Source organism: Olea europaea, unplaced genomic scaffold (assembly GCF_002742605.1).
Source record: "Olea europaea var. sylvestris unplaced genomic scaffold, O_europaea_v1 scaffold901, whole genome shotgun sequence".
Taxonomy (NCBI): Eukaryota; Viridiplantae; Streptophyta; class Magnoliopsida; order Lamiales; family Oleaceae; genus Olea; species Olea europaea.
In genome coordinates, this window is record NW_019267483.1 from 249,057 (window position 1) to 260,614 (window position 11,558).

Consider the following 11,558-nt stretch of genomic DNA (forward strand, 5'->3'; position numbering starts at 1 on the left):
TAAAAGAGATCGTTTCGATATTTTGTCCCGTTTTTTTCCCGTTTTAATGAAATGTGATCCTTATTTTTTTAAAAGTAATTCTAGGTTTGGATGAGTGAAATATATTTCTCGGTAAGTTTGATTACTTTGGTAAGTAAAATTCGAAGGATGATTTGCATGTGTTCATTACTTTTTGGTTCAATTTTTGTAGTTGTAGTACTATACTCACCTGCAAATGTGGGCCCGACGACCGACTACCGGCACCAGCCGGTTACCTCCAACTCTTTCTTCCCGCGAATGCTATAAGAAACAAAAAACGTTCTACATTCACAGTTCAAGCACACAGGGTGCGTAAATGGCAGTGAGATTTTGGAGCTTTAATCTTTGAGGTATATAGATTTTGATTTTGATTTTGATATGTGCAGTTTGATTCTAGGTTTTTTTAAAGTGTTGATATATTTTTTTTCGTGACTTTAGTGATGCTTTTGTCATTTGCCTGTGAAAAATGGCAAAAAATTGAAGAAAAAAATTGTGGAAGAAGAGTAGGGATTGTTTTATGTGAAAGAACTGGAGGGACCCTTCATTTGATTGCGTTTGATAGAGCAAATGTAGTGTATATTTGAATATGAGTTATCTTCTTTTCTTTATGTAATTTCTTCAATTTTTTCCCGTTTTAATGAAATGTGATCCTTATTTTTTTAAAAGTAATTCTAGGTTTGGATGAGTGAAATATATTTCTCGGTAAGTTTGATTACTTTGGTAAGTAAAATTCGAAGGATGATTTGCATGTGTTCATTACTTTTTGGTTCAATTTTTGTAGTTGTTTGGCTATAACTATGTCGTGTTTTTGAAGAACTTGTTGGCTGTGTGATTTCATCCTTACGATTCAAACATAGGGTTCTTAATACCCGCGGCAACTTCATTGGGTACAACCTGCACTAAACCGACTTAAGTGACAGGGCGCCTAATTAATTATAAACACAATTGATCCTGTGGATCAGCGAGTTTTCACCACTATAATAACCATCTTTAACCATGATTGCATTCTGAGGCATTGTACAAATGTATAGCCTTGTTGCTAACATTCCTGTTTATACTTCATTTCTGTAGGCTTTCTTTCATCGAATGATCTTCCTTCCTGGAAAGCTTTTGTTTGTTGCTTGCCTGTAGGAGATGGCTTTGGAGGCTTTATTTACCCGTTTTGATGAAATGTGATCCTTATTTTTTTAAAAGTAATTCTAGGTTTGGATGAGTGAAATATATTTCTTGGTAAGTTTGATTACTTTGGTAAGTAAAATTCGAAGGATGATTTGCATGTGTTCATTACTTTTTGGTTCAATTTTTGTAGTTGTTTGGCTATAACTATGTCGTGTTTTTGAAGAACTTGTTGGCTGTGTGATTTCATCCTTACGATTCAAACATAGGGTTCTTAATACCCGCGGCAACTACATTGGGTACAACCTGCACTAAACCGACTTAAGTGACAGGGCGCCTAATTAATTATAAACACAATTGATCCTGTGGATCAGCGAGTTTTCACCACTATAATAACCATCTTTAACCATGATTGCATTCTGAGGCATTGTACAAATGTATAGCCTTGTTGCTAACATTCCTGTTTATACTTCATTTCCGTAGGCTTTCTTTCATCGAATGATCTTCCTTCCTGGAAAGCTTTTGTTTGTTGCTTGCCTGTAGGAGATGGCTTTGGAGGCTTTCCTGGAACGCAATAACCAATTGGGAATCCCTCGAATACTACCTATTAATGGATCTGGAGGGATTTTAGAGTCTATAAGCTCTAATAGTTCAAATATAAGGGAAGGGTGTTCAGGGTCTTTGCTTGGAATGGCACATTTGGATGCAAATTTGGCTTCCAATGAATTATGTTCAATGTCTCTGGTAAACTTTTCAAGTCTGGAGCCAGCAATAGGTGCAAATACTACTGTAGTCAACTCTGACTTGACCTTCCCAAGTGATGCTCATTTACATGGAAATGGCAGTACTAACATGGAGCCTTACATTAGCCTATCTGCATCTTCCATGCCATTCTCGTTGAATGTTCCAATGAATGCATCTCCCGCTGAGAAAACACTTTCTCATATATATCAAAGGAGTCAACAGGAGCGAAAAAGGAAACAACTAGCACAAGCTGCAGGTTCTACAGATCTGTCCAAGTTGAAATTGCAAACTCGTCAAGTTTCGCATGCTGTAAAAATTAAACAGGAGCCTGATATTATTACTCAAATGCTGAAAAAACCAAGATTTGATGTCAACCAAGAGGACATCGAGCAGCAGCAAATTATTAAACAATTCTTGTTCAGGCAGCAACTCATGCAGGTGCAAGATTATAATTCCCAACTCAAGGAATTGACTCAGCAGTATAGCCAGAAAAATCAGCAGCATCAGCAGATTTTGCATTCAATTTCACAGCTAAGTGGAGGCCATTCTCAACAACCAGCACAGCAGATGAGACCTCTCTTACAAGACCTTGGAAATCAACAAGTTTCATTTGCAAATTTGATTGATGGTGATATTTGTTCTGAACGAGTTATGCAGTATCTATATCACCTGCGGAACCGACCAAATGTCAGTTACTTTCTCTTGACAAAAAGTTGTGCTTTATCTTCCATTTTAAATTTCAATTTATATTAGGCACTTGTCAGCAACATGTCTTTTTTTTTTAACTAGCACAAGCTGCAGGTTCTACAGATCTGTCCAAGTTGAAATTGCAAACTTGTCAAGTTTCGCATGCTGTAAAAATTAAACAGGAGCCTGATATTATTACTCAAATGCTGAAAAAACCAAGATTTGATGTCAACCAAGAGGACATCGAGCAGCAGCAAATTATTAAACAATTCTTGTTGAGGCAGCAACTCATGCAGGTGCAAGATTATAATTCCCAACTCAAGGAATTGACTCAGCAGTATAGCCAGAAAAATCAGCAGCATCAGCAGATTTTGCATTCAATTTCACAGCTAAGTGGAGGCCATTCTCAACAACCAGCACAGCAGATGAGACCTCTCTTACAAGACCTTGGAAATCAACAAGTTTCATTTGCAAATTTGATTGATGGTGATATTTGTTCTGAACGAGTTATGCAGTATCTATATCACCTGCGGAACCGACCAAATGTCAGTTACTTTCTCTTGACAAAAAGTTGTGCTTTATCTTCCATTTTAAATTTCAATTTATATTAGGCACTTGTTAGCAACATGTCTTTTTTTTTTTTTTTTTTAATTTGCTCTTCTTCTAATTCAGTATTTTCTGGAACTGTAGGAAATATGAAGTTATTAATGTATCATTGGAGAGCTTGATCTAATACTTTCTTATCTTTCCAGGGCAACAATATATGTTACTGGAGCACATTTGTATCGGAGTATTATGCCCCTGGCTCAAAGAAAAGGTGGTGTTTATCTATGTATGAAAATATTGGGCAACATTCTCTTGGTGTTTTCTCCCCCAAATCTATGGTTAGTGTCATGTTGCACGCAAACTTCATTCTTTTAAAATGTCATTTTTCATAATTTCTATAATTGCACTTACATCCTCTATCTCCTTATCTATTTTTGTTTTTCTAATTTTTTATTTTTTTATTTTTTTCATTTGGTCAGATTGTTGTATTCTAGATTTATCTGTATTCCATTTTTTTAGTCCATAATTTTTTCAAGCACACTATTGACATGTTTGGTCTAAAAAGAAGCTCTGTTTGTTTCTGTGATTTCTCAGGGGACATGGTGTTGTGACATCTGTGGTTCGAGATCCGGGAAGGGTCTCGGTAAGTACTCAATGAACAACTTTTGCATTGTATCCACAGCCAACTGTACATTCTCATTTTTCCTGGATGTATACTTATTTTATTTATATCCGCTGCTTCGTTTTTACTTTATAATTACCATTTTCACCGGTCATCGATTTTCTTGCACCACATCGTATTTTCTATGTCTCATGTATTTAGCTCTTTGCTACTCTCATGATAATCAAATTCAGATTTTGCCTTTAATGCTATCTTTTGTATAGCTTGGTTCTTGGCATCATTTGCGATGATACTTGGGCAATATTTTTAGTGTGCAGTTGTTGCGGATGTCCTTTATGTTTTTGGTTTCTACTTATTCCTTCTTTCGTTCTTACAGTCCATGCATATCTAGTAGCTATTTAATTAGGGCAAGCCGCACTTGAGTGATCTTTGTTCTTCATAAAGTTGCCCCGAGTATTGGTGCTTTCCTCTCTATACCATACAGTTTTGTGGACTGTTCTTTGCTCATACATGCAAGACTCTGATAGCAACAGCGAAATTGTTGAGTCCAGAATTTTTCAAGGGAACTCTCTCCCTCTTCCCCATATATTCCCTGGAAACAAACTTGAATTTTAGTTGATTTGCATCTCATTATCTTCTGTATTCTTTTATATTCGTCACACACAGCATTTGACAGTGTTTTTTCTGTTCTTTTGTTCTTGTTACTTTGCAGAGGCAACTTTTGAAATGTTTCCTAGACTTTTCAAGATAATGTTTGATAGTGGTATGGTCGATGAGATTTTTTTCCTGGAATTGCCTCGAGCATGTCGATTGTCCTCTGGATTATTGATGCTGGAATATGGGAACGCAGTTCAAGAGAGTGTGTATAAGAATTTTCGTGTTGTTCGGGAGGGTAAACTTCGCATTGTTTTCCAACATGACCTAAAGGTAATTTAGTTTTTCCATTTTGTTAGAGGTTGCTCTATGACTTTATGCATTGGCTTGTTGCCTTTAGGAGTCGAACTGTATTCATTACTGAGGTTCGTTGCTTGATGTCTCCTAGATACTGTCTTGGGAATTTTGCGCACGACATCATGACGAATTTTTGTCTCATAGATTGGTTGCTTCACAGGTATTAAATCCTGAATCTGAGCTGGTAAATGCAACTTTTTGATCTAAGAATTATCTTCATCGATTTTATGTGTTGTAGTTTGTGAAACCTGTCGTGTATTCGTTGATTTATCTAACATTTTCAATTCCCTGCAATTCTCTTTCACGTGCTGAAAGTATTGAAATCAATGAAGTACCTCAAGAGAGCCACGTACTTTGTATGTTCACTATAAGAAAACTACTAGCAGCAGGAATACGTTAACAGATCTTGTCATAGAGATCAAATCACAAGCCATAAAAATTTTTGTCACAATTTTTGTTTTATTTCCAATTCATGAATAACATTTAAATATTTCATAACATATCTGCAGTTAACTGATTCATTTCTTGTATCTGATTCATGAAAAACATTTAAATATTTCAGAGATATCTGGATTAAGTTTCAATGAGTAACTGAACAAAAATTTTCTGAGAACCATCTCTTTTGGACAAGATAAAACCAAATTACTTATCAGTGACAAGGAGCTAGATCAAAATGAAATAGATTAAAAGTGGTTCCCTTGGAAAGTGCTATTCTTTGAGAAATAATGTAAAGCATCTGGATTTTCTGGCCATATTTTTTCTCTAGTTTTTGGTGATTGAAATATCTATCACGGCCTTGAGATAATTGAAGAATTCTTTCTGTTTGCAGGTTAATCAGTTTGTTTTTACTGCTCAGAAATATCATGACAACATACTTGACTGTTCATCTGATAGGGTCTTACATCAGGATATGCAATCAACTTGCAATATGTAAGCATACGTGTTTTTCCTTCAGATTTCTAGATTTTCTTAAACACAATGCATCTTGATTTTCCATAAAAATTTCTCTTTTCAGACTTATAAATTACAATTGTTTGATTATTTTCCCTGTTCAATTAAGGAGAGGACAGTCAAGACGATTGTTTTGCTTTCACAAGTTATAAGGCTAAATGAAGTAGATATTTAAAAGGAGGGACATCTAGTACACAATGTGGAACGAATGAAATTATATTGCATATATATGACTTTCTTTCTTAAGATGTTAGAAGGATAATGCAACTGGTATTCTGGAAGCTATCAACCAGTTCTTTTCTTCTGCTAGCTTCATAGGTATCCTGCTCGATCTATTCCCCGTAAGAGACCAGCTGAATGCTTGGGATTTTATAATCTGTGCTAGTTATAAATAGAACCGATGATTCACTTGCAATGTTGCATCAATTGTTTTCTAAATTGAATTTAACTAGCAGATAACTAGATATACAGTATCCTGTTATTGTAGACTATTGAACGAGTTGTTTCATCTGTGTAATTCTGGTCTGGCTATGTTTTGTACACTGTGCTGCATTAATAAAGTACTTTGCTCAGTTCTCGAAGTTGAAATTTTAAATATCTTATTTAGGTAGTGATATTTTTAGTTCATTAACCAGACCTATGAAAGTTATTTGGAGAACATAATTCTCTTGGCTTTGGTTTCTCTCTCTTGGGTATAGGTTTGCAGCGGCGGGGCACCAACTTGCAAGGAATATGGAATTTCCCCTGGTGAATGACTTGGGATTTCCCAAAAGATTTATTCGGTCCTTGCAGGTACAATTTTTATGACTTCTAATGTTCGAGTCTCAATCATGGAATGATATATCTTTTCATGGTTAACGTTCCAATTGCATTTTCAACAGGTAGCTGAAATTGTCAATACCATGAAAGAGCTCATTTCATTTAGTCACGACAGAAAAATTGGACCGATCGGTATGTGAATATACTTGTATTGCAAATGATGTGACTGTTCATCTATTTGTTTTTGTTCAGTTGCCACTCGAGGCAATGGAAACTTTTCAATATATTTTCCTTTAGTTTTTGCTCATGGGCATAAAAATGGACTCTATTTCGTTTAGTAATGCTGCTTCAATTGACTTATTTATCTTTCTCGTCTACAAAGAGGTAAACTCTTCAACCAAAATAGCTTTTGAGCACCATGGGTTTTGCTGATAGATGAAGACAGAAGTAGACATCACATTATAAGTTTTGCTAGGCCTTTGCCCCTCATATAGTAATTAGACTTTGCAAGTGCATTTTTCTTTTACTTTTATTGGTTATGATGTTCAGAAGTAAATCGATTTTTGTGAAAACCTCTCTTGAGTATTGCCTATGCTGCATTTTATTGGTTGTGATGTTCAAAATTAATTCGATTTTCCATCTAAATGCCCTGTGAATATTTTCTGCGCTTCACCGCTTCTGCAAACTAAATTTGACACTCCTCTGTAGAGAGCTTGAACAATTATTCTCAAGGCAGCTGGACAAACCAGACAAACAAGAAACAAGGTATGGAGAAGTGGGCAATTGCAAAGCAGCCTTGTCCTGGAATCTCGTGCCAGGTTGATAACAAGGTATCTTTTGGGGCGGGAGAAGCGTTATCGGCACTGGACAATTATCAATGTCAATTGCTTATGCAGAACACATGTAACGCATCTGTCAGAACAACCATGAATTGCTCCACCCGGTTGGCATGTTTTGGTCCTCAGTCTTCGGATTCCAATCAGTGCAACGATAGCTTGTTAAAAGCCCTCCAATCTTCTGAAAATGGCAAAATTAATCTCGACAAATTACTTAATGACATGGTGGCTGCCAGCAGAGGGAAGAGCGTGCAGCCGCAAGGAAGGCTCGAAAACGAGGGCACCTCCAAATCCTATCAAAACATCTCAAACCGCTTGCTTATCGGCCATATGGACAAATGCAACAAGAGCGTAGATGCTGCCTCTCCGCGTCCAAATCCTGCAATTGCATCTGGAAGTGCTAATATTCCCAAGGCAACATCCGACAATAACTCACCAGCAGATGCGCGCAAGATTACTATCAAAACTGAAGCACATTCACCTGAGTTTGAACTGCCAGAAGCTTTCCTAAGCTTCCAGGGTCTGAATTGATCTAAAAGTTGTGCTCTATCAGTGGGAACTTTGTTTTGGGTCCAATTAACCTGTCGAAACCATTGTAATTGGCTACTGGGGATCTTTCTTTTGAAATTTCCTTCTTTTTCTCATTAGGGATGTTGCATTACAGCTTAGCACCTTAATTTCTTGAATTATCAAAAGATTATATGAAGGTATACATGTAAAGTCGAGCAATATCTACAAAATCAGTTGCTTAATTGAATGCGGGTTTGATATACAGTATTTTGTCAGTATTACACAATATGAAAGTGTTTTAAAAAGCGTAAAGTATGACTAAACGTGAAGTTAAGCTTCAAGCTAGGCAAGGTCCAGGTGTAAAAAAGTATTATTTATTTTTATTATTATTCTAAATATTTAACCGTTTTAAAATCATTTACTAATTAAAATAAAGAATACCGAATATTTAAAACTATAAAATATTATATTTACTTAATAATTTCTGTAACTAATCAATTATATAATTTTCAAAATTTCGAAACGCGAAATTAATACTATATTTATAGTTTAAATTTTGAACTAGACAAGTCATTCTTAATTAATTTATAAAATGATAAATTTCAAAATTATAATTATATAATATAGATAGCATCATAGTTTAAATTTTATTAATCTTTATTGGATAAAGTTATTTTTTACTTTTGTATAGATAGTCATTTGAAAACTTGAAACTAAAATTAAATAAACCCTTGGTTGGTCTCTATTCTTCTAAAAATTCATTTTTTCAAAACTTATTTTTAAGGATAATGTCATTTGTAAAATGTATTTTGACGACATTGTTGACAATATTGTGTGTGTCAAAAAAGTGTTGGTTGAAAAGATAAAATATTTTTTAAACTATCCGAGGATAACATGTCACGTGGCATGTTGTTAACAATGTCGTAAAATGGATTGTACGTCAAGCATAATTATATTTTTAACCACACATTTTTCAATAAAATAACACTATACACAAATCCAAAAATTTTCCTTATTTTTTAACCACACACACTATCACTCTACTATTCAAAATATATTTTTTCTCCCAAAATGGGGATCAAACAAGGGCTAAATGTCTTTTAAAAAATGGGGAAAAAAAAGTTAATAAATTAAAGTCAAATAAAAGGTTTTTTAATAAGTGAAAAAACAAAATTAATAAAGCGCTTAGGCATTAATTCGCGCTTATTATTTGCAAGGCAAAGCATTTTTGCCCATGCCTCACTTCACTTAGGTACGCTTTTCAAAACACTGATATATAACAATCAATAAAATTATTCAATATGATAAACGAGGTTTTAAACTTGATTTTATGCCTTAATAATGTTGTTTGGGACTTTACCGTTCAACTTATCAAATGAGCCACACTTGCATGTAGAGACATAACATGTAAGCGAAAGAAGTAGCCATCTGCTTATCCTGTCTGAGGAAGGGTTCATTAGGATTGAAGATGTAACGAGATCTAATTGGGTCAAAATCTCGTCAGCCAACCCAAAACAACAAATATTTTCCAAAATTCTGCGATGTCCATGACATTAATAAATAGTTTGAGTTGAAAATTCATTGATAAGAACTGCCTTTTGTAGACTCTAAAAAGCTACAAAAGTGCCCCCAAGGAATATCTCCCAGTGGCAAAGGGGAGGGCGGATATGGCTCAGTGCGGCAGTGTGCAGAGTTCGATTCCCCGCAAGGTGGAATTGGCTTTGTTGCAAGCGGGAGTTACCATATGGGTTAACAGCCTTGGCCTATCCATGTGCTCTCCACCCTGGCTCCTGGGAGGCACATCTTGCGATTTACTTCCTCCACGATGGCCCAGGGCAGGGTCGGTGGGGGCCCTTAAGGTTGGGGTTCAACCATAAAAAGCTACAAAAGTAACCAATGTACCTACCCTACATTACTTACCTCTGACTGCCTGCTTTCCACTGGAGGTTAAGTTTTTAAAAACACTCTAACCTCTCTTTAAATTCACTAGGATACACAACAACAGAATCTACACAGAGACCACCTTTAGTGTGTGTGCAATCAATTTGTGTCATCGAAAATTTGACTAATGTTGATTGGCAAGAATCAGTAACAACAAAATCCCCAGCATGATAGTGAATCCATTTTCCCACTTCCTTCAAGTAATACTGCATTGTTGCTTGCTGACCATCTGAAGTTGAAAGCTGGAACCGAACAGGCTTTTTATCCCAACCATGAACCTTCTCGGTATTACAAACCCGGCGACCAAACCTTTTATATGCTTGTCCCAAATGCAGTCTAAAGAAGAGGCTATAAGAACCTGCTGGAAATGGGAACTCGACCTCCCCATTCACTTCAAACCACCAGACTTGCTGGACATATACAACTGAGTGAAACCTACATGGAAGAATTGAGTCACTCAAAACAACAAAAATATGTTTAGAAGAAACCTAAACCATTACAAGGTGTTTAACCACTAGAACGAATGTTTAAGGCTGTCCACTTTCTAGCATACAAGTTAGTACCAAACTGTTCTTTCCTCTCCTGCTAGAACAATCATTGATCTATTACGGAAAGAAAATCCAACACAGACTTCAATAGAAACAATCAATTATAGGTGCTCAAGGATTCACTAGAAGAAAACAGGTACCTATAATAACAAAATGTGACCATAAAATGCCCCAAAAAGTTTGATTTGCCACTAAAATCTATAAACACATCATATGCATAAAAGTGTATTCGATCCCAATTCTCACCTCTAATTAAATTGATGGAGACAAAAATATTTTGAAAACCTCACCTCGATTCTTCAGTTGGAATTCGACTCCAGTATCTCCGGTCATCAATCCCCGTTATTGCCAATCCATTTGATGATATTGACATACAAATCTTTCCTTTACTCTTATCCAACCAGACTTTCTGCACATAATCCAAATAAACAAACCCCATTAACATCATAAGTGAAAAGAATATTGTACGTTTTAAATTTCATCCTTACTAAAACACCCATCAAAGTATATGAAAACTGGGACCATATATTTTAAGAACTTTCACAAAAATTAATAATCCATCTTTCATAATTCTTGAAATGTTTTCTATGAATCTTTAATTTCTACTAAAACCCAGGAAAAAATAATATGCTCTATGCATTATGCACCCCAAGAAAATATCAATTACGAATAAAATCACAAATATTTCCATAAGAGACGTTCTTTATTGTCCCATTATTTCCATATTCTAAATTTTGCAAGAAATAAAACATAATTGTAAGATTAGGGTTTAATAAATCTGATAATCAAATGAAAAGAAAAATGGGTAAATTAGACCTTAGAGCCACCGTCAAAAGAATTGGATCTGCACAGCCTGGAATAAACATCCTTTTTACACAAATCCTTGCAAAAACCCTCAAATTTCTCACCATCATTCTCAAACACCCTTTCCACAATAGAGCCATAATTCAAAGGCAACTTAGATTCCCACACAAAATCCGCAGAAGAAGCCCCCCTGAAAGCCTGATTCAACATTGCAAGCCTACAGATCTCTGGTGGGTCAAGGTACCCAATAATTGACGCAACGCAACTCTCCGGCAAGTCCCCGAGGCCTGGCTCCGGCGACGGGTCTACTACTGAGTTTCCACGCGAAAACAAGAACGACAGCGACGAACCCATCTGAATGGAAACACACAAAACACAATGGATTGTAATTTCCTTGATGAAATATTGAGGAATATTTTGCAAGATCCGTTGTATTGGTATATGTTTAGATATATAGAGAAGATTAGTCGGGGAGATAGAGAGACGCGTATGTCATTTTCGGAAACGAGGAAAAATATTTTATTG

The 11,558-nt window shown here is 35.7% G+C and overlaps 2 protein-coding genes across 4 annotated transcripts; one reads left to right on the plus strand and one right to left on the minus strand.

Annotated features, from left to right (window-relative positions):
- Positions 1-249: 249 nt before the first annotated feature.
- On the plus strand, positions 250-8,000 carry LOC111392203 (probable transcriptional regulator SLK2). 3 transcript variants are annotated; one of them, XM_023017481.1, is made up of 11 exons: positions 250-368; positions 1,090-1,164; positions 1,693-2,565; positions 3,318-3,449; positions 3,706-3,754; positions 4,446-4,660; positions 4,776-4,844; positions 5,514-5,614; positions 6,334-6,427; positions 6,517-6,586; positions 7,103-8,000. In XM_023017481.1, the coding sequence occupies exons 2-11, from the start codon at positions 1,153-1,155 to the stop codon at positions 7,759-7,761; spliced, it is 2,274 nt and encodes a 757-aa protein (XP_022873249.1). In that variant the 5' UTR covers positions 250-368; positions 1,090-1,152; the 3' UTR covers positions 7,762-8,000. The 3 variants fall into 3 exon arrangements, with proteins under 3 accessions (XP_022873249.1, XP_022873250.1, XP_022873251.1); XM_023017482.1 differs by lacking the exons at positions 250-368; positions 1,090-1,164 and having other exon boundaries at positions 1,598-2,565; XM_023017483.1 differs by lacking the exons at positions 250-368; positions 1,090-1,164; positions 1,693-2,565 and adding an exon at positions 2,687-3,110.
- A 1,153-nt stretch (positions 8,001-9,153) lies between these two features.
- LOC111392204 (F-box protein PP2-A12-like) lies at positions 9,154-11,531 on the minus strand. Its single transcript, XM_023017484.1, has 4 exons — positions 11,046-11,531; positions 10,520-10,638; positions 9,630-10,116; positions 9,154-9,363 (listed from the first exon to the last, which is right to left on the minus strand). Exons 1-3 carry the CDS (start codon positions 11,385-11,387, stop codon positions 9,696-9,698), a joined length of 882 nt encoding a protein of 293 aa, XP_022873252.1. The 5' UTR covers positions 11,388-11,531; the 3' UTR covers positions 9,154-9,363; positions 9,630-9,695.
- Between the last annotated feature and the right edge of the window lie 27 nt (positions 11,532-11,558).

Bases quoted from the DNA above. Each gene is read 5' to 3' on its own strand.
- LOC111392203 (XM_023017481.1), top strand. The intron at 2,566-3,317 runs GTCAGTTACTTT...TTATCTTTCCAG, and splicing joins ACCTGCGGAACCGACCAAAT to GGCAACAATATATGTTACTG. The intron at 3,755-4,445 runs GTAAGTACTCAA...GTTACTTTGCAG, and splicing joins GAGATCCGGGAAGGGTCTCG to AGGCAACTTTTGAAATGTTT.
- LOC111392204 (XM_023017484.1), bottom strand. From the start codon at position 11,387: ATGGGTTCGTCGCTGTCGTTCTTGTTTTCGCGTGGAAACTCAGTAGTA. The intron at 10,639-11,045 runs GTCTAATTTACC...GATTATGTGCAG, and splicing joins CTTTTGACGGTGGCTCTAAG to AAAGTCTGGTTGGATAAGAG. The intron at 10,117-10,519 runs GTGAGGTTTTCA...TCTTCCATGTAG, and splicing joins ATTCCAACTGAAGAATCGAG to GTTTCACTCAGTTGTATATG.